Raw genomic sequence first — 21353 nt, forward strand, 5'->3', positions numbered from 1 at the left:
CGCCCCGCCCGCGCTGCGCATGCGCGGGACCGCCCGAAACGGGCGAGGCGGAGCGAGAGGCGAGCGGGCTGCGGTCACTGCTGAGCGTTGGGGTTAGACCTAGATCTAGGGTTAGGGGTTTGAAACCAGAGAGCCCAGAGCTCCAGGCACGCTGCAGCTGCCAAAGGCATCCCAAGGGGAGCGCAGAACTGCCACAACATGGCTGCCTGCACCGCTTTTGTCTGGGAACCAGCCCTAGCCCAAGGCTGCTTTTCCTACCCAGGTTAGGGATGGGGTCAGGCCTAGGGTTAGGGTTAAGAGGTGCCTGAGGGGAACCGGCGAGGAGAGAGCCCCATCCTCGGATCTTCCTTTATTTTCCTTTTATTTTCTTTATTTTTCATTATTTTTGTTATTATTTTTCTTTATTCTTCCCTGTCTGCAGGGTTCCAGGAGCAGGGATGGGTTTCCATCCCGCTGCCTTCAGTTACTATGGCCAGCTTTAAATTCAATATTTAACGCTGCTATTGGTTGTGCAGGGATTGAGTCCTCTACTAGAAGATCAATGTGGTTAAAAACTACTAAATCAGTTTGTGAAACTGAATAATTGCTTGAAACTGATTAGTTACTCCTAAAAGGGCACACTTGGCACAGCCACCATAAAATCAAGTTATCCCTGTTCTTTCCTCTTCAATACCCAGCCTGTTACTCTTCCCATCAAACCCTAAAGCAGTTCATGGATGGGTTCAGAAATCAGCCTTTCCCTCCCTAAGAGCACTAATTTAAATTTCTCTCCTTTGACAGGCATAATTTTTCACAAAAAATCCCCACAGTAACTTAATAAAAATTCATGTATCTTACCCTCTCAAATTATGCTGAAATATAACAATCTAAATATTAAAAAGTATATCATATATATAGAATGTATAATATATATAATATAGAAATATTGCACATAAGAAAAAAATGTTATGTTTTTCACTGTTAGAGTGGTCAAACAGTGTAACAGAGGTTGTAAATTCTGGATCCTTGGGAATTTTCAGGATTCTGCCCTGAGCTGCAGTCTAGGGGCTTTGGATTAGGCAGTGCCCAGAAATCCCTTCTGACCCTGCCTGGACTGTAAAAACCCGAGGGAATTCACATCAAAGGGAAATTAATCAGGGCAGGGAACAGGGTCAGGAGTCACTTAAACAAAAGCATAATAAATCTTTATTCAGGAATGCAAGGACAATTGAGAGGCTTGGATTATTTGCCTTTAAAACCCCCTGAGGAATGCAGCAAGAAGGTGGAAGCACCACATGACTCAAAACATTCCTTAAAAATGCATCGACCATAATCCTTTAAACAGCCAAGGTAAAGTGCCAGCCTCAGTGATCCTGAACTCTCCAATTTCAAGTACTATCAACAGAATATTAATACAGAAACATTAACAACTTCCCTACAGTGGAAATCTTGTTCCTCAATAACCAGGAGCTGCACCAGGATATTTCTGTGTCAGATGAGTTTTCTTTCACACAGCTAGTTTAACATTTCCTTGTTTGTCGAGTTCTACAATCCCCAGTTCTTCCAGGATTTGAATTCTTGAGTCAGTGGCTTTCATATTCATCTTTCTCATCTGTGAAAGACTCAGTGCTGCTCTGTAAGACAAAAACAATTTAGTAGGACAGGGATCAAACATCAGATCTGGCAGAAAAAGGCTAAAAAGCACATGCTGTTTAATCAATGATTTTTGTGAATGCTCTGTAAATCTCAAATTTATTCAGATTACCATCAAATCCTTCAAATCCCAGCAGTCATTTGCAAATCTCAGGGTTAAAAAGTCAGAATTCCTGAGTTTAAAACTTCCTTTTTTTGTAACATCAGCCTGTAAGAAACCCCCAGCACTCACCCCAGAGAAGGATCAGGAGGGGATGGTGAGGGGAGGGCAGGGTTTGGTCTCAGGGCTTTTTGAAGTTACAATATGCTTAATTAGCTGCTTTTATTTAATTTTAAAAAGGCTGAAATTCTTTGCAGTTTATAAAAATCTTTTCATGAATGGCTTTAAGCCTTACCTGTTGTTCTGTACAATGAAATGGTTAAATAACTCCTTGTAAAAATAATTCAAGTCTGCTAATTTGACAGTGCTTCTGATGCTCCTGGGCACACTCATAAATGTTTCCTCAGTCAGGGGGGTGAACTGGGCTTCTAAAACATTGGAAACAGAAGATATTTATTAAAAAAAAAAAAAGGAAATATTTGTTTCTTCAGAAATTGCATCAAAGATAGAAAGTGCATCCATCAGTGTTTGATATTACCTCTAGGTGGGACTAAAGAAAGATTTTCCAGCAAGAGAAAGGAGAGAAAAAACAATCACTGGATCTGGAGACTCAGTAAAAAATCATTTAATTTGAGATCTGACGAGGACTGACAGATTTGGTCTGTCAATGACCAGCTGGCTTTGTTTTTTGGGTTTGTTTTTAAAACAAACCAAAACCAACTGTGAAAATTCCTTCCTATAAGCAGGGATAAATGAATTTAAAAAGAGCTATTTCTATGGTAAGATTAGTGCACCATTTCTTCCAGAGCTTAAACACAACAAGTTTTCCACTTGAATTCCATTGAAAGCAAGGAAAAACATCCCAGAACATGGCAACTATTCCTGGAATGTAACTAAGGGGTCAGGTCCTTCTGGTAAAATCTAAATTCTTCACATAAAAGCAGCAGATCCTGGTGCTTGAGTGAAACAGGGCAGTTCCTGCCTATCACAGCCTCTCTGAGAAGAAATCAGTGGGAAGTTTATTTTTTCAGCACTTACCTTCAGCTGAGCCAGGGTCTGTAGATCCTGGGCAGGATGGCTAAACATAAACAATAATGTCAGTATTGGTTACTGTTTTGCCTAGAAATTATTTTTTAAACTTTCATTTCTGCATGAAATTTACATTAACTACATTTTACCGTTGGATAACCAAGGATCTTGCAGCCACTGAGGTCAACAGCAAAATCTTAGGGATTAAGCACAGTTTAAAAATTAAGTTTAAGATGGATCCAGGAAGATGAATGTGCAAGTCAGATGAGGCTCTCCAGCTTTCCAGCACAGATGTGAAAGCACTGCACATGATTTAGAATTAGTGATGGACATAAATGGAGAGCATTTGACATAAATGGAGAGCATTGCTCAAGGGAGGAGCAGATATTTGCAAACAAAGGGTGAGGGAAGCTGCAGGAGCTGGACAGGTTCCATGCAAACCAACTGTGGCAATAAAGGGACACAAAGTGAGGTCTCCTGTGACAGTGGGAAGTGAGGAGAAGTAAAAAGGTCAAGCAAAGAAACACCCTCTGTTAACATTCTTTAATATTTTTAATATGAGACCCAGAGCAAATATTTGCAGATAATGATATTGGATAATTACATATCGAGCTATGGGAGAATTTCTGACTTTTTAAACAAATTTTAATTTAGATCTAAGTTCTAATGCATTGCAGTTAGAATAGATTGTTACTCATATCCCAAAAGTTGTTTAATATTTCACAGGAAATTAAATTTCTCCCCACATTGGTTTGAATCAGTGACATCCCTCACTCCCACCCAAATGTTTCTTTATCAAGAAGATCAACAAGAGCAACCAACTGCATTCCCAAGAAACACAAACATTTCCCAATTAAAAAATAACAGGACCAAAGTCTTCCATCAAAGCTAATTTCTCCTTTGTGGACCATCTAATTGGAACAATTCAAAAAGCTGTACAGAATAAAAATGAGAAGATTTGTTAAGGAACTTAATCCCATTTCAGAAAAATTCCATTCATTTGAGAGGTATGAAATCACAACATCAGCCCCTTCTGCACTCAGCTGAGCTGCACTTGGGATGAGAGGTTTCTGGTTTCTGGAATACTGACATTCCATGCCCCAATTACCTCTTGCTCTGAAAATTCCATTTCTTTCCCAGTTTGCAAGTTTAACTGCTGGGCTGCAGTCTGTTCTTCTGCTGACAGGGGTAAGCTCTGGGAAAAAAAGAAAAAGCAAACACAGAGAAGTCTGATCCTTCAGTTCCTGAGGTGATGGTATTTACAGAGGGACTCAATGTTTGTGCAGCCCTTTGCTCATGGAAACTGACAGCAGACTCCTGATTTCCTTCCACTGAAAGCAAATGTACAAGCAAAGTGTTGCAGAAAAATCAACCATCATCTTCCTCTAGCACCAATACTAACAATTAGTCAAGCAAGAGAAATTTTTCAATTAATAAAAAGGTATTTAATTTAAAGACTTTTATTTCTCCAGAAGTTTGATCCATCTTTGGTTTAGGAAATAGAAAAAGTGCAAGAAAATCTTTACCTAAAGCTCTACATATAACTCAAGAAAAGGGTCTTCCACTTTGAGAAAATCCAAGTACAAAATCATTCTGAGCAGAATATCCTTGAAACACAGTAAGACATGAACTACTTTCCTTTTTGTGACATAAACCCACTGTCTTTTAAATCATGATACAGCCCATTTTGTCTATCAAAAGTTACCAGTAACTGTTGACAGATTAAACCCAATCTCCAGGCACTGTCATTAGAACATTGATCTAAACCACCTCATTTGTAAGGGGTCAAAATTGATGCTTTCACCTCTTCAGTGAAAGAGTGAAGCAGTGTCTGAAGACCATTTAAGAAAATGTTGTTTGTTGCTGAATTTTTTTACCAATTTAAACATTATCTTAGGAAAAACAGCTTTGGAATAACAGCAATCCCAGGGTGTTTGTTACAATGGTTTAACTTTCTCCCTTTAGACACTGAAAATACATTTGGCATTTAAAAGCTTTTTAGCCTTTTAAAACTGGTTTCACTTTCTATTTTCTTTAAGGTGTGTACTTCCAAAAGCTGTCAGGGTGGCCCTGGGACACAGCTGTGCACAGAGGTGTCAGTTCCTATGAAATGACCCAAACTGTGTCACTCTATTCACACTCCTCAGCTCCAAATCTGAACACCACTGATTTTAACTGGGGATTGGGATTTACAAGAAGAGCTCCAATCCTGCCAGCATTCCTTCTGGGAAACTCTCTCCTGATCTTCTACAAGTCTGCACAAACAATTTCCAGCGAGGGTGGCCCACAAAGGTTACAAAGTTGGGGTTCATTGCCAGCAGTGAAAACAAAGTGATTAAAAGGAAAGCACCACCTCCAGCTCAGTGTGCTGCTGCAGTGCCTGAGCTATCTTCATTGTTTTCTCCAGGGCAGCACGGATGCTCTCCATGGATTCCTTCTGCTCCAGGGAAATTTCTTCCATCTGGGCACACAGGGATTTGTACCGGGACTTCAGCACTGGGAGCTCCTTCAGGAGAGCAGCTGGATCCTCCTGTGTGAGCAGAACATTTCAGTTACAGAAAATGGTCAAATTCATGTGGCCACACATCACTTTAAAGTGTAGATGTTGGACATTTAACATGAAATGATCCTTTACTGTGGAAATGTACAGGAGCAAAGGGCTCATTCATAAATTCCTTTGTGATGTCATTTCTTGTTCTCCTCTCATCTCTCCCCCAAATCTGAATTTAGTCACTGCTTCTTGGCAAGTTTATCTTGGCTCTCAGAGCAAGGTGAGTTTTAGCTCAGACTGGAATCTGTAACCTGAATTTAGGTGCTAACACCACTGATTTCTCAGAGCAGAACATGGGGGAATTTCACTATCCAGAGATAGAAACCAAAGGAGTTTGGTTTGAATTCATATGAGGCCACTTATCTTGATATATGATGCAGGAAATAATAACAATAACAACAACAACCACCTGATAAGTAGATGAAAGAACAGCCACATATATTTCAGGTTTAAAGAAAAATACCCATTTATTACCAACTTCATGCAATAAAATTGAATTTCATCTGAAAATACTACCTCTTCTGCTGTGTCATCAGGAAGACTTTTCATGATTTCAAACTCCACTCTGCGCTGAATATAATCCAGATCAGATTCTGCTTTCTGGAACTAAAATATTTCAGGTCAGGCACATATATGAAAACCCAAAAGCTGCAGACAAACCCCAAGCTGTGTTTCAGGAAAGCAGGAGGCAGCTGCCTCACTCTGAAAAGCTCAGAGACCATAAAAGTTTTCAGATTCAGTTTTTTCAAATATAAAGAGTTCTGTTAGCAAAACTACAACACTCTGTTGTTTACAGAGAGGAGATTAGGAGTAAATTCAGGATCCAAGAGTATCATCAGAGCTTTTATCAATAATCATATTGGGGATGTGTTCTTTCAGATGGTTGCATTGTCCACAATACATTTTATTATTCTCTAATAACCCAGACTGACTAACAGCTCATAAAATGGATGACATCACTTTTCTTTCCTTGGGATAAATAAGCCACCAGAGAATTGTCTAATTGCCTTGTAAAACAGTCTGCTGATAGCATTACTACTTAATTAATTTTAGTCTGCAATTTTAATATCTGTTAAAGACTTCCACTTTCAAGAAAGGCAGTTTCCCCAGCTCCCAAGCAACTCATTAACTCTTTGACATAATAATTCAGAGATTTCAGTCACAGAAGAGACAATGCTGAAAGCAAGTTAAAAATGGTTGTGACTTCCTTAACTTCTTTTCACTGTTTATTTTGAGATTAACCCCAAAGTGACCATTCCAATTTATTTTTAAGGATCACAGCAAGGCTGCATTTGTTATAAATGAATAAAAATCCACAGGCTGTGGTCAGGCTGGGATTCCAATATTTATGTTTTGGACATCAGCCTTAAGGAATGGCCATTAATGCCTTTGGGAGTCTGGAAATTCAGCCTGAAGGAACAGGGTTGGATCCAGGACACTCTCCAATAAAAGCCTCTTTCTGAGGGGGTGATGGATGATGTTTCACACACCTCCAGCACATTTTCAAATAACAGCTTATGAAAAGGAAAATAAATCTAGTGAAGAGCTGGAGCATCTATAAATCAAGGGGAAGGCTTTCACCCAGGACTGCCATAACTCACCATCTGCCCAGCACAACTCCTTCCCACACCTGCCCCAGAAACCAGCCAGGACAAAAGCCAAGAATAAAATACTTTTTCAGCACACTGTACATTTTTAAAGAGCTCACAAGGGATTTCTTCCCTGACTGCTCAATGGTTTCTGTTCTCCTCCACTAAGAAATATTTGTAGATTTTCATTTCCACAGCAGGCACCTCAAAAAGAACATTTTTTGCTTTTCTCTTCTGCCTTTTTTTTTTTCCCCCATCAGTTTGATCAGGATTTTTGGGAAAGCAGACAACAAAAACTGCTTTCAAAATGACTCATTAAATATTCAATACTGATAATTTAAGATTTCCATAAGTAGCTAACTAACATCCTGTGATTCAGGACATTAAAAACTGGATGTGAAGCTAAGTGTGGCCAGAATTTTAAGCTTTGTGAAGACATTAACACAGTTCATTATGACTGCTTTTATTTTTGTAAATATTTATTTCTTGCTGCATTTCAGGAAACATCCACCTGCAAAAATCCCCCTTTCATATTCCAGGTCAGAAGCATTTGTAGGATGATTATTTTACAATAAACCACAGAGAAAATGCAGGTTTTGATGTGTCAATTTGTCATTTACTCACAGCTTGAGGAGGAAATGTTAGAAACTGAGTGAGGCCAGTGCTGAGGGCTCTGCTCTCAGATGCTTTGACAATACTATTGCACTGCTCTCTGTATAGCACAGTAGTGCAATAAAGTCAGAGCACTCGTTAGCAGCAACAATTCTGGGCAACAATCAATCACACACTCACCAAAAAAAGGGAAAAAAATCCACATCAACTCAGCCAGAGGTTTCTGTGGATGGTGAAGAGCTGGATCAGGTTAAAGCTCACCAAGTCCTAACAGGCACACACACAAAAACTCACATTATTGTTCTTTTTATTATTCAGAATCTGCCATTCCACTGATCATGAGGAGGGGGGAAAACCCAACCACCACCAAAACGCTCAACAGATCTGCCAGAAATTCAATTTCAAACTCTTTGGTGCTTTCTAAACTGGAAATTCCATTTATTCAATTTATTTGCCTCACAGCAAGCTGAGATTCCAAACTGCCATCAGACAGATGTTCTTAAACTGCATTACAGGCAATATCTTCTAGACAGCAGAGTTTGTTCTTTATCATTTCCAGTGCTGAATGACAGAAAAATGCACTTTAAAACTCCATTAAATGCACTGAAACACTCCTCCCCCAGCTCTGGGGATGGCCTTTGCCAGTGGGGAGTGAGAACACCACCCCAGGGCGGGTGTGTTGCAGAAATCTCACTGGTGATGGGGAGTTTTTAACACATATTGAGAGCTGGAGAACTCTCAGGCTTGGGAGCTGCTGAGATATTTAAAAAAACACCAAGAAACCTGGGAATGGAGTGGAGAGAGGGGATTTTTGGGGAGGTACACAGAGCTGAGTCACCTGGGCCATTTCTAAGACAGAGATGATGGCATTTGTCATTAAATGACCAATGTTCCTCCTTAAAAAAAAAAAAAAAGAAAATAAATAAACCAGTGGTAATGTCATTTTACAGCTGTTTTGTGATCTCAGACAGATTTTGGGCTTGTATATTATTAAAAAGAATACAGAACAATGCAGATTGTATTGCTGGCCAATGCCCTTTTAACATTGCACTGCTTTTTGTGCATCATCACCAGTAGTACAACATAAAAAGGGCACTGGACAGACACCACTCAGGGCCACAGGACGTGCAGGATCCCAAAAAACAGCGACAAAAATGAACTGAGCTGCCCTGAATGAAGCACTGCCAGCTCCATGATCTTTTCCATAATTAATCTAACACTCCTATGGTGCTCCTGTCACAAATAACCATTGATTACCTGATTGGTTTTATTATTTTCATACCCATTGTTCTCTTCAAGCTCCCACTAATTACTTTATCCATGAGACCAAAAGGAAGCTTTCCATGAAATTCATGTCAAAAGCTCCAGGGAAATAAGAAGTGTTATTTTATCACACTTCTGTGGAGAAAGCTGACTTCACAGGAAATCCAGGACGGGGAAACAACAAAGCAGAAGGGAAAGGAGGAGACACAAAGCTGTGAGATATGAGATTATTCTAAATTCCAGAATAAAAGCCCCTGTTAACTTAAAGGGGGCAAAACCACCTCTCTCTTCACACGTCCTAAAATGAGAATCACTTGAAAGCATGGCTTTGAATAAAACACAGAAATAAACCATGACAATAAATAAATAAATTAATTAAACATCTAAGCCGAGTATCTTCAAACATATTTCTAAATTAAACTAGGCTTCAGCAAAAAAAAAACCCCAGAATACTAGATATGGGAAGATCAAGCTTACACTGTGGGCAAAAATGGAAAAAAATACTGTGTAGCAGGAAGATGAAGGTTTGAGGGACGGCACGAGGAACTCGGCTGGTTGGACACCGCTTCCCACAGCCCTCACGCCTGAGGTAAAAAATGAAGCTCTCTTTGGGGAGAGCTTCATTTTTGCCTTTTTTCCACTTTTCCAGGAGCGGGGCTGGCAGAGAGGCCATCGTTCCCTGAGGGGCAGCCCCGTGGTGCTTCAGGGGCTGACTCAAAGCAGCGAACGGAGAGAAAAGCGGGAAAATCTCCGCGATTTTGGGACTCGGCCAGAGAGGGCTGAGGGGCCATCGCCCCGCTCCCCCCGCGCGCCCGCGCCAATGGACCGGCCCAGCCCGCCTCTCCCCCCCTGTAGCCACAATGGTCGAGCCCAGGTGAGCGCTCCACCCTCGCCCCCCTCTGGAAAAAAGTGGACTAGTCCGGGAGCTCCGCTCTGCCCCGCGCCCCCCCTCCCGCCGCGGGGATATGGAGCGGCTCGACCCGACTGCGTCCCCCCGCGAGGCGGGCAATGAGCGCGCCCACCTCCCCGCCCCCCCCCCCCCAGGTGCGCGGGAAATGGCCGCGCCCTGCCCCGCGCTGAGGGGTGAATGGAGCGGCGCAAGCCCCGCCCCTCGAGGAGGGGAGGGGGGGCGGAATGGACCGGCCCGGCCGAACCCGCCTGACCCGGACGCGGCCGGCGGGCGCCCCGTCGAGGGCAGCGCGGGCCGCGCTCAGGGCCCGGATGGGGAACGCGGGCGCGGCTGAGGGGCCGCTCTTCCGTCGCGCCGCGCCCGCGCGCCCGCTTCTCCCTCCCTTCCTCCCTCCCTTCCGCGACGGCCCCGCGCCCTCCGAGGCTTCGCCACCGCCGGCCCGCGGCGCGGCCGCCCCTCAGCGCGGCCGCCGCCCGCCCTCACCAGGGTCTCGAGCCTGGTAACCGCCGTCTCCATGTTGAATAGTTGACATTCCTCAGGCGGCGGCGGGGAGATCCCCACCCCCCGCGCCGCGGCACGGGAGAGTCGGCGGCGCCCATTGGCCAGCTGTCACTCGCCGCGCGCCTCCCATTGGCTGGCGGCTCGCGGGGCGCGCACGCCATTGGCCCGCGGAGAATGTAAACCCTCTCCGAGGTACGGCCGAGCCCATTGGCCCGGAGTGAGCTCCGGCCGTGATTGGCCGGGGCGGGGCGCGCGGCGCTGGCGGGAAGCGGTGCGGGCCGGTCCGCTGCGGCCCTGCGGGCGGCGGCGGCGCCGCTGCTCCCCCTCCCCGGTTCTCTCCCGGTCGCGCCGATAGCCCCGACGGGGCCGCTCCTCGCTCGGTTCGCCCCGCCGGCCTTCCCCAGCCGAGCGCTGCCCGCAACCGATTGGAGGCACCGACCCCGCTCGTCCAATGGCGGCGCCGCTCGCCTCAGCGCCGCCGGGCCGGGGCGGGGCAGCGCCGGCCCCTCCCCCGCGAAGCGCGGGCGGGGTTCGGCGCGGTGGCCAATCAGCGCGCGGCTTACATGCGGCGCGTGGGGGGGCCGGCAGAGAGCGGCGCTGCCATTGGCTGGGCTCGGGGCGGGGAGCGGTTTGAATCGGCGGCGGCGGCGGGCGCGGAGCGCGGCCCCGGGGACGGGGCGGCCCCGGGACACCCCCCACAGGTGTGTGCAGGTGTATGTGTATGTATATGTGTATGTGTGTGTGTGAGAGAGAGAAAGAGAGAAAGAAATCCCCGCTCTCGGTGCGGCTTCCCGGGTGAGCGGGGCTGGGGTGTCACCGATCACCGGTCAAGGACCGGCCCGGGCCGCCCCCGGCATCCTTCCGCGGCTTCTCCGTGTCTTTTGTCACCGTTTTCCTCAAATTCAGTACTTGGCACCTCAGTTTAATGAAAAACTGAACATCCGTTTATTTTTATTGTGCTTACATATTAATAGTTGCAACTTTTCTATTTAATTGGTAGTATTTCTAATTACTTTCTTGTTTATTTATACTTATTTGTAGTATTATTTATAATATGTTTTTCATGTGTATTTATTTAACCAATTCACATTTTTATTTTATTTATAATAACTATTTATTAATGTCATCTATGATACAAATAGAAAAGGGCAGGAATAAGCACATATAAAATGGTGCTTTTTGTGCATAAACACATCCCCATAGATCATATGAAATTAAGGATGTATTTTCTGTCATTGGTCCATGATAATTTCACCAAAGCAGCTGTGAGTAACCTCTGTCTGGATTTCTGAGGTGCTGCCTGTGCTATTCTCTTTGGTGGCAGCTCTGTCCCAGTGTATAATTTGATTTATCTCTCTACATCCATTTGAAATGTGTCTTTTTCCCCAGTAATGGCAAGGTATAAGAAATGCAAACGAAAACGAAGAGCCCGAGCAAAATTTCGACTGGAAAAGAAGGGAAATGCTGCAACCCCCCAGGGCTCAGTTTGTTCCTCTCCAAGGTAAGATGCTCTGCTTGAATTTTGCCTTCTCACTCCATCCCTGGGTTTGCTGTTTGCTCCCAATGGCTCATGGAAAAGAGGCAAAGATTTGTGCCAAGTACGTGGCACTCCATGGTATCTTCTGGTGTGACCTTGGAGATATTTCCCAACCTTAACGTTTCTATTATTTATAACCAGGAAAAGCAATTTGAATAAAAAAAAGTATTTCCAATAGGATTTCCCCCCATCCTTTATTGAAATGTATCTTGGCCTTTCCAGGTTTCTGTGATCACATTTGCTCTGTGGTTACCTGCTTGTAATTTCCACATGATTGGTTGCAGTTAACTTTACTAAAGACTGAGATGATAAATAAAATTCTGGCCTTGTTCTGTTGCAGGTCACCAGCTCATCTCCCTCTGAACTCATCACCAGTCCCAAGGTGCTCCCACTGGCCTTTAGCCTTGCCCAGTGTAAAAAGTGTGGTCAGACCCTTGACATCAGCAGCATCATTTCTGTATTGGTGGTGCCAGAGCAGGGTTGCACAGGTAGATCCTTCCTTTGATATTAGATTTTTCTGTTTTAAACAGGGATTAATGCTGTTTACTGAGTGGGAAATATTTCATTGTACCAATTTCTTCTGTTCTGTTACTACCCCTCCTAAAAAATCAGATTGATCTTCAGAAACACCTGAAGAAAATCAATACACAAATACACATAATCTGCTTTCTTTTTATGCTTAGAGCTTTCAGGTGGTTAAAGACACCATATTTCCATCACAAGTCTGCTTAAGGGAATTAAATACATTCAGAGAAAAGCTGGAGAAGTTGGAAAGTGAATTTTCCAAGCTACAAGGAGCCCTCCAGGTCAGTCTCAGTCCAGCTGGGGCAGGGTAACATTTGCCTGTGTGAGGATAAGGAACTGTGCTCAGGGCAGATCCACTGAGATCTGAGCAGCTCCTCAGGGCCATTCTGTGCACTCAGAGCTGCAGAACTGCTGCTGCCTCACAGCAGGAGGCACCTGTTTGTATCTTTACAGCTCAGCCTTAGGCAGCACCTTTTTTCTCTAAAATCCCACCTACTTCTGCTGGTGGATTTAATGTTCTCTTTATTTATTTATGTCATTTGCAGATGAAGGGAGAGGCAGCTTTGCCTTCAGAAAGTTCCCTTTGCCAAAGGTGTCACAAGCCCGTCCTGGGTGCTCCTGTGGGGACACAGATGGATCCTCCACCCTCAGCATCCGTGCCTGTGTCCATCCCTCCTCCTCCTCCTCCTCCTCCTCCTCCACCGCCGCTGCCTCCACCAAGATTGCCTCCAGCTCCTCTCTTCCTCCAACGGGGCACAGCCTCTAAACTGGTAGGGAATCAGAAGGTTCCTCTAGTTTTTATTTCATGCCTGACTTCCTTTTGGACCTGGATTCATCAGCACATCACTCTGTGAGTGCTCAGTCACTTTCCCTTCCTGATTTCCCTTCCAAACCCCTTTGCTGTCAGGCACCACCAGAGAAAAAGGATGGGCCCATGCACATCACCCTCAAAGACCTCCTGAATGTTAAACTGAAGAAGACAAACAGCAACCTGAGAATGGACAAGGTAAACTGGCAGGTGAATCAAGGGAAAATCCACCCTGGAAGTGCTGTTTTTCCTGTTTGTTTGTTTTTGTTTTTTTTAATAAATTGATTCTCATCCAAACTCCCAGTGATAGTTTCAAGTGACCACTCTAATTCTGCACCTGGGCTTTGGAAGGGATGAAATACAAACAAACTCCAATCACTCCTGGCACTCAGGACAGCTCTAATTCTCTAATTTTACATTAAGGCCATGGAGCTTTCATGTGGCTTTCTGTGTTATTAGTAGATTTTTCGACTCCTTTTTGGCCAGCTGGAACTTTGTTTGCAGAAAAAAAACCCCTTGTTTAGGTTTTTTTTGTTGTTGTTTTTTTCCTAAATCTATATTTATCCAAGGCACATTCAAATCTTAATAATTCAAAAAAAGTATAAACCACAAAAATCTCTCAGATTTATTAAATATTAAATGTATTTCAGGGTAGTGAGATTTTCTGAAGTTTTATTTGGGGTAACATTTCTTTCCTTGCTGTAGGAACAATCACCAGTGAAGCCACGCAGGGCATTAATTACAGTCACAGATCTACAGAGTGTTAGTCTGAGACCTAAATCCAAGCCATCACCTCATGCTACAAAAACTTTAATGTAAGATGCTTTCTTCCTTGATTAGATATTAGATTTTTCTGTTTTAAACAGCGATTAACATTTTTTACTGAGTGGGAAACATTTCATTGTACCAATTTATTTTTTTCTCTTAGTACCTCCCCTAAAAATCAGATTGATCTTCGGAAGCATCTGAAGAAAGTGGATATACAAAGGTCTGTTCCTTTCTATTCTCTTTAATTCTGTTTTTTAATCTAGAAAAGCTAGAGAACCAATCAAACTAATCATAATTGCCCTTTCAGAAGTCCTGGTGGCACTCCTCTCAATAGTAAAGAAAACACTGAATGTGGCTCTGGGCTGACCCCAATAATGACACGGGCACTACGGCGCAAGTTTCAGGCAAGTCACTCTGTCTCTCTTCTTGGAATCATAAAGTGCCTTTAAAATCACAGAATTCCTTACTGATTTAAGGGCACTGCAGAATGGCCATGCCATGGCAGGTTATTTGACAATCCCAAGAGGAAAACTTGCTTTTTTTGGTGGCCAATGCGGTGCCTCAATGCAACTTTCACAGTCATAGTTCCACTTTGCAGAAGAACAAAATGTGAGGGTTAATAGCATCTTTTATTTTACTGATTTGTTGTGTCTGTTTTAAGGTGCCAGCAAAGAATTGCACTGTTTTATCTCAGTGATAATGAGCTCAGCTATCCAAGTTCTGATCCTTCCCTTCTTTTGACAGATGGCTCACCCGAAGAGTCCCTCACCTGCACGGCTGAGTGCTGCAAACAGCTTTGATGAAAAGTAAAAAGGAAAGTAGGTTTATGGAACAATTTTCCATTTGTGGTCAGGAAGCCACTTGAATCCCATTTTTATTACACTCAGGCACATGTATTTGTAAGTAAATGTAGTGCACAGGAAAACAGGACATTATGAAACCCTGTAAAGCAGATTGTGCTTTTTATCTCTCTCTAATGTCTCTCAATTGGGTTGCATCTTCATTCATAATGGAAGAAAAATAGGAAATTTCCCAAGTCTTTTGACACCTGGGTGCTGCTGAAGCAGGGACTATTATATTCCTAGCATGGGTGCTGCTTGTCATACAAATATGTGTTTGCTGAAATTCAGTATTTTTATATCTTTTTTTAACAAAAAAAATCTCGACGGTATTTGTACAGTTTCAAAGAAAAACAACAGTTTAATGCACTAACATTATTAAAGTGGAAAGCTGCAAGCTTCAACAAACAGTTCGAGTCTGTGCCTACAAATGTATGACGCCCTTGCACTGTGTATCACTGCTGGCTGATCATGATTAAAAGGCTGCACTGCTTAAAGGCGATGAACTCAAAGCCTCCTTCAAGTCCAGTTCACGGGATGGGCAGAGGTGCCTGTACCGCGACACAGCTCAGGGCAGAGCGTGAGTCCCGGTGGCACAGCCCTGCCTAGCATCCCGGCACGGTCCCCCGGCGCTCCCGGCCGTGCGGAGCCGACCCTCGGTGCTCGCTGTGCTGTCGCTCCCGGCCGTGCGGAGCCGACCCTCGGGGGCGATGCGGACCCGCGGTGCTCGCGGCGCGCTCACCCCCGGCGCGGTGCCGCCCCCGCAGCGCCCGCCCCCCGTGCCCGTGTCCGCGCCCTCCGGGGCGGGGCCGCTCATGCGCGGGGCCGGGGCCGGGGCTCCGCCGCTTCCGGCCGGGAGCGGGGCCGGGTGATGCCGCTGCCCGGGGCCGGGCCGCCCGGGGCCATGGGCACGGCCGTGGGGCCCATGAGCCTGCGGGAGCTGCTGCTGGCGGCCGAGGCGGGCGGCGCGGCGGGCGGCGAGGAGGAGGTGTGCGTGGTGGGCATCTTCGGCAAAACCGCGCTGCAGCTCTGCTCCGAGAAGGAGGCCCTGGTGAGCACCGTGTGCGACCGGCAGGTGTTCCCGCTGTTCCCGGAGGAGGATCCCGAGGTGGCGGACGGCGCCGCGGGGCAGGAGGGGGACCCGGCCACCAAGGACTACAACCAGCTGCAGGCGTACTACAGCCAGGAGAGCCGCGTGCTGTACCTGGTGCTCACCTCCATCTGCGACACGCCGCAGCTGCTGCGCGCCTGCGGGGACCTAGCGGCGGCCGAGAACAGGGAGGCCGGGCCCGGCCATCCCTCCGGAGGCCCGGCCCCGCTGCCCCATGCCGAGGCACACGAGTTCTGGAAGCACCAGGAGAAGCTGCACTGCCTGAGCCTCCTCTACCTCTTCTCCGTGTGCCACATCCTGCTGCTGGTGCATCCCACCTGCTCCTTCGATATCACCTACGACCGCGTGTTCAGGGCGCTGGACGGGCTGCGGCAGAAGGTGCTGCCCTCGCTGAAGGCTGCCATCAAGGACTGTCCTGTCGGCAAGGAGTGGAAGCTCAACTGCAGGCCATGCCCTCCACGCCTCCTTTTCCTCTTCCAGCTCAACGGGGCTCTGAAGGTGGATCCGCTGCCAAGCAGGGGTCAGGACCCCTGTGGTCACCTGGAAAAGCCACCCCCCAAGAAGCATTCCCCCAAGAGGAGGCTGCAGCATGCTCTGGAGGATCAGATCTACCGCATCTTCCGCAAGAGCCGGGTGCTGACCAACCAGAGCATCAACTGCCTGTTCACTGTGCCTGCCAACCAGGCTTTCGTGTACATCGTGGCTGGTGGGCCTCAGGATGGAGACGATCCCGTGGCCATGCTTCTCGACCAGCTCAGGAGCAACTGCACCATGAGAGAGACTGACTCGCTGCTGGCTCCCACCCTGTCGGGACCCAGGAGGTATCAGATGATGAGGCACGGCCGGCAGCAGCTCTCCTTCCACGCAGAGAGTAGCAGCTCCAGCTCTAGCTCCTCTGGGCAGCTCGTGGACTGCACCCTCAAGGAGTTCTTGTGGCAGCACGTGGAGCTGGTGCTCAGCAAAAAAGGCTTTGAAGACAGCGTGGGGAGGAACCCACAGCCCTCTCACTTTGAGCTCCCAACCTACCAGAAGTGGGTGGCAGCTGCTCTAAAACTCTATGAAGTGACCATCGAAGGCAAAGACGATGACCCAGCCTGTGGCGAGCTGAGCTCAAAAATCATGAGCAGCATCAAAGTTTTGGAAGGCTACTTAGACATAGACACCAAGTTCTCCGAAAACCGTTGCCAGAAGGCTCTGCCCATGGCCCACAGCGCCTACCAGTCCAACCTGCCCCACAATTACACCATGACAGTGCACAAGAACCAGCTGGCTCAGGCCCTGCGTGTGTACAGCCAGCACGCCCGGGGCCCAGCCTTCCACAAATACGCCATGCAGCTCAACGAGGACTGCTACAAGTTCTGGAGCAACGGGCACCAGCTCTGCGAGGAGCGGAGCTTGACAGACCAGCACTGCGTGCACAAGTTCCATCTGCTCCCCAAAGCAGGTAAAGGTGCTCACTTGTGCTTTGGTTTCATGGTTTAGTTTTGTATCTGCGTTAAAATGTCTTGTGCTGAAAGCACCGGCTCCGAAATGTTGAGGGAGGTGAAAGTTTGCAGCTTTAAAGCTTTGTGTTCAAGAACTGGGTGTGGCACTCGGTGCTGTGCTCTAATTGACAAGGTGGTGACCAGGCAAAGGTTGGACACGATGATCTCAGAGGTCTTTTCCACCCCAGATGATTCTGTGATCATCTCTACAGTGGGATCATAGCCGAGCTGCTGTGCAGGTTTCCTTTATGTTGAGTTTAGGAGCCTGTCCACTGTCGGTAGTAACTCTTACTCTGATTTTCTGATTTTAGTAGTAACTCTGATTCTGTCTTACTAGCTAAAAGCAATTACACTGGAGTCCTTCTAATGAGAGGAGTATAAGAACAAAATTCTCTAAAAAGCATAAGCATTCCCCTTTGTTTTAAATTACCTGGTTGATCAGGGAGTCAAAACTGACTTCTGCAAGTTTATTGCAAGCAGAAGAACTTTGAGCCTTCAGGAAATGGTTGTAAAAACAAATAAGATTTGGTTTAATGGTATAACTTCCACTGGAACTTTGTATTATTAAAAGTGGGAAAGGGAGAGTTGCTTGACAAACATTTTGTATTTGTGTATAGCAGGGAGAGAGCAATGGATGAAGGGAATAAAGAGAGTTTTGAATGGTGAGCAATTTGCCCAAGGTTTGATTGATTTTGCTTTTAGGGGAAAAGCCAGAAGCAGACAGAAATCCTCCAATTCTGTACCACAACAGCCGGGCTCGTTCCACTGGTGCCTGTAACTGTGGAAGGAAACAAGCTCCTCGGGAGGACCCCTTTGATATCAAAGCAGCTAATTATGACTTTTACCAGGTAACTCTTAGGTCTCTTGATGCTTCAAGCAATACTTTTGTTTCAGCTGCAGAGTCTGTATTCTGAAGTGACCACAAGTTTCCTCTTAACCTTACCAACATTTTGCTTGGGGGAGACATGTCTGGGAGCAGAAATGGGCTGACCAGGATGGGCAGTTCCAGTCTTTACCACACACTCAGGAGCACCAGTTAATGCACCTGTTTACACTTTGAATGTGTTGGTCCATGTGAATTTTAAATAATCAGGTCTGTGGGCCATGTTCCCATTGCTGCTTTGGTTCTCATGTGCTGCAAACCTCTTGAATCTTAATTATAGCTGCTGAATGTTGTGGCTCCGAGCTCCCTCATCTCAGGGTGGATACTAAACCACCTTTTCTTTCTCACAGCTGCTGGAAGAGAAGTGCTGTGGAAAACTGGAGCACATCAACTTCCCCATATTTCAGCCAAGCACACCTGACCCGGCGCCGGCTCGGGACGAGGCATCGCCCGCCCCTCCGGAGGGAGAGATGGAGAAACTCAAAGAGAAAGAGCCTCAGACTCAGGGGGAGAGCACAGGCCTGAGCTTAGCCCTGAGCCTGGGCCAGTCCACGGGCAGCTTGGGCACTTACCCACCCGATGCCCAGGGTGGAGGGGACAATGCAGAGAGCCACGGGCAGAGCGGGGACTCCAAGGGTGAGAAGAGGCCGAGCCTGGTGGATCGCCAGGCGTCCACTGTCGAGTACCTCCCCGGGATGCTGCATTCCAACTGCCCCAAAGGCCTTCTGCCCAAATTCTCCAGCTGGTCACTGGTCAAACTGGGGCCTGCTAAGGCTTATAACTTCCACACAGGTTTAGATCAACAGGGTTTTATCCCGGGAACAAACTATTTAATGCCTTGGGACATTGTCATCAGGACGAGAACTGAAGATGAAGGAGACTTAGACACCAATTCCTGGCCTGCTCCCAACAAGGCTGTTCCTGGGAAAAGGAGCGCCGTGGTGATGGGAAGAGGCCGGCGGAGGGACGACATCGCTCGGGCTTTTGTGGGCTTTGAGTATGAAGATGCACGTGGGAGGAGGTTCATGTGCTCAGGGCCTGACAAGGTGATGAAGGTGATGGGAGGGGGGCCGAAGGAATCCGCCCTGAAAGCCCTCAATTCCGACATGCCCCTGTACATCCTGTCCTCGACGCAGGGACGGGGCCTCAAGCCCCACTACGCCCAGTTCATGAGGCTCTTCGTGGTGGTTCCTGATGCTCCTCTGCAGATCACCTTAACGCCTCAGGTAGGGAGTGCAGCAGAGAATCTGGGAACAGCAGAGGCAGGGGTGGTTGGGGAAACAATAATTAACAAGGGTGACAGCAAAAGTGTCTCAAGAAACTCCAACTCAAACCAGCTTCAGCCAAGACAGTTGTTTCCAAAAGTATGTTACATAAGCACTTAGGATTTCTTCAACTTCAACCTGCCAAATTTATACTTTGTACTTACTTTGTAGTATAAAGTATACAATTTATACTGTATACTATAAAGTAAGTTTACAAAAATATTTTACCAAGGATGAGTTATTGGCATTCCCTGCTGTATTAATGGCTTTTATTAAAAAATGGAAAAATGCTAATAATAACTCTTTAAGAATGACTGTCATTTTAAATGTCATGGAGAAAAGCAGTGACTCATTGCTCAATTATTATTAGTTACAATTTGGATTTAAGAGGTGAAAAAATGTTGGTTTTCTGAATTGGAGAATTCTTCACCATTTCTTCAATTTTTCTTTCATTACACATTTGAAAATAACTCCATTTGCATTTGATTACTTTTTGAGGTAGTAATGATGTTTGATAACCTACTCATGTTTCCTTTTGCCTTTAGGTTCAACCAGGACCACCACCCTGTCCTATATTTTACCCCGAGAAGCAGGAAATCACCCTTCCCTCTGATGGACTCTGGGTGCTGAGGTTTCCCTACGCCTACGTGACAGAAAGGGGGCCCTGCTTCCCTCCCAAAGAAAGCCAACAGTTAATGAGCTACAAAGTTCTCCGAGGAATACTGAAAGCAATCACACAATAAGAATGCTTTTGGGTGTCTCTGCTTGAGTTTAAGAAGGCTGTCTTCAATCCAGCTCATGGGTTTTGGTTACCCAACAGTTGTCACTGCAATTGTGTGAAGCCCCCACTGTATTTCACTGGAATGCGATCAGATTGGAAATAAAGTTGATATCAAAGCAGGAAGAGGGATCTGAGACATGTAAATTTTCCATTTAATAAGTTTTCATATGTAAAAAATAAAAGCTGGTTTTCATAAAGTGCTGATCCTGTATTACTAGATGTTTTGATGACTGTGCTTTTCCCCATCCTGTCTTTTATATACCTGTTTAGGAATATTAAAAATTAGCACTGCCTGCAATCAAGAGTTTACTTTGTCATATTGAGGCAATGATGAGCAAAATCTTTTCTTTTTCTGAACAAGCTATTTGTATGTAAATTATGCTTTTAATGTGATGATAGGAGAAATCATTTTGTCTTAAAAAAAAAAAAAGATACTGCAGTTCTGATGTATAGTAACAGCACAGCCAGAAACTGTGCTCACCTTTATCAAGTGACTCTCAGTGCCAAAAAATCAGCCACAGTAAATCGACTTTTAACTGAGGTAAGATGTAAGGCTGTATGCTGAGACCTAATTTAATTTCTAGAATATTTGTTTCTAATTAGCATGCACACAAAATTTAATTTGCCAGTTTGCTATAGTACGGTAATTACACTGCATGACCGGAGCTGAGACCTGGTTTCTGCTCAGAATATGACATCTGTGAGGGGCTGGGTGAGGAAAAGACATCCCTTCATATGGAATATGGCAGTAGAGGTTGAGCTAGATGGTCTTTAAAGAATTTTCCAAGCATTCCATGGTTCTGTGATCTCTCAGGGGCTGGATGTGGGGAATGTGTCCCTCTCATTGGGAATATGACATCGCTGAGGGAATGGATGAAGAAAACACATCCCTGCGTTTGGAATGTGGTATCTCTGAGGGGTTGGGTGTAGAAATTGCATCCCTCCCGTTTGGAATACGACATAAGGGACTGGACCAGGTGATCTCTAAAGATCCAACCCAACCGTTCTATGATTTTATGACCTCTGAGGGGCTGTGTGGGGAAAGAGCATCCCTCCTATTTGGAATATGACGGGTCTGAGGGGCTGGGTGGAGGAAACGCATCCTTCCACCTGTAAGGAGAGAGCCGGCACGGCCAGGTGGAAAATAAAAGCGTGTAATTGAGAA

The 21353-nt window shown here is 45.9% G+C and overlaps 3 protein-coding genes across 4 annotated transcripts; 2 read left to right on the forward strand and 1 right to left on the reverse strand.

Moving 5' to 3' along the window:
- Positions 1 to 1158: 1158 nt before the first annotated feature.
- SKA2 (spindle and kinetochore associated complex subunit 2) lies at positions 1159 to 10314 on the reverse strand. Of its 2 annotated transcripts, XM_059865877.1 has the most exons (8): positions 10170 to 10243; positions 7694 to 7780; positions 5829 to 5918; positions 5115 to 5291; positions 3870 to 3956; positions 2771 to 2810; positions 2028 to 2160; positions 1159 to 1613 (listed from the first exon to the last, which is right to left on the reverse strand). In XM_059865877.1, exons 3-8 carry the CDS (start codon positions 5859 to 5861, stop codon positions 1487 to 1489), a joined length of 597 nt encoding a protein of 198 aa, XP_059721860.1. In that variant the 5' UTR covers positions 5862 to 5918; positions 7694 to 7780; positions 10170 to 10243; the 3' UTR covers positions 1159 to 1486. The 2 variants fall into 2 exon arrangements, with proteins under 2 accessions (XP_059721860.1, XP_059721859.1); XM_059865876.1 differs by lacking the exon at positions 7694 to 7780 and having other exon boundaries at positions 10170 to 10314.
- A 488-nt stretch (positions 10315 to 10802) lies between these two features.
- Positions 10803 to 15161, forward strand: PRR11 (proline rich 11). Its single transcript, XM_059866119.1, has 10 exons — positions 10803 to 10888; positions 11577 to 11688; positions 12065 to 12212; positions 12408 to 12530; positions 12795 to 13019; positions 13157 to 13255; positions 13763 to 13872; positions 13986 to 14045; positions 14133 to 14229; positions 14570 to 15161. The coding sequence occupies exons 2-10, from the start codon at positions 11579 to 11581 to the stop codon at positions 14633 to 14635; spliced, it is 1038 nt and encodes a 345-aa protein (XP_059722102.1). The 5' UTR covers positions 10803 to 10888; positions 11577 to 11578; the 3' UTR covers positions 14636 to 15161.
- Positions 15162 to 15501: 340 nt separating this feature from the next.
- SMG8 (SMG8 nonsense mediated mRNA decay factor) lies at positions 15502 to 20385 on the forward strand. The gene is made up of 4 exons (XM_059865827.1): positions 15502 to 17219; positions 17962 to 18107; positions 18493 to 19368; positions 19953 to 20385. The coding sequence occupies exons 1-4, from the start codon at positions 15536 to 15538 to the stop codon at positions 20148 to 20150; spliced, it is 2904 nt and encodes a 967-aa protein (XP_059721810.1). The 5' UTR covers positions 15502 to 15535; the 3' UTR covers positions 20151 to 20385.
- The last annotated feature ends 968 nt before the right edge of the window (positions 20386 to 21353 follow it).

This window comes from Haemorhous mexicanus, chromosome 22, assembly GCF_027477595.1.
Source record: "Haemorhous mexicanus isolate bHaeMex1 chromosome 22, bHaeMex1.pri, whole genome shotgun sequence".
NCBI lineage: Eukaryota > Metazoa > Chordata > Aves > Passeriformes > Fringillidae > Haemorhous > Haemorhous mexicanus.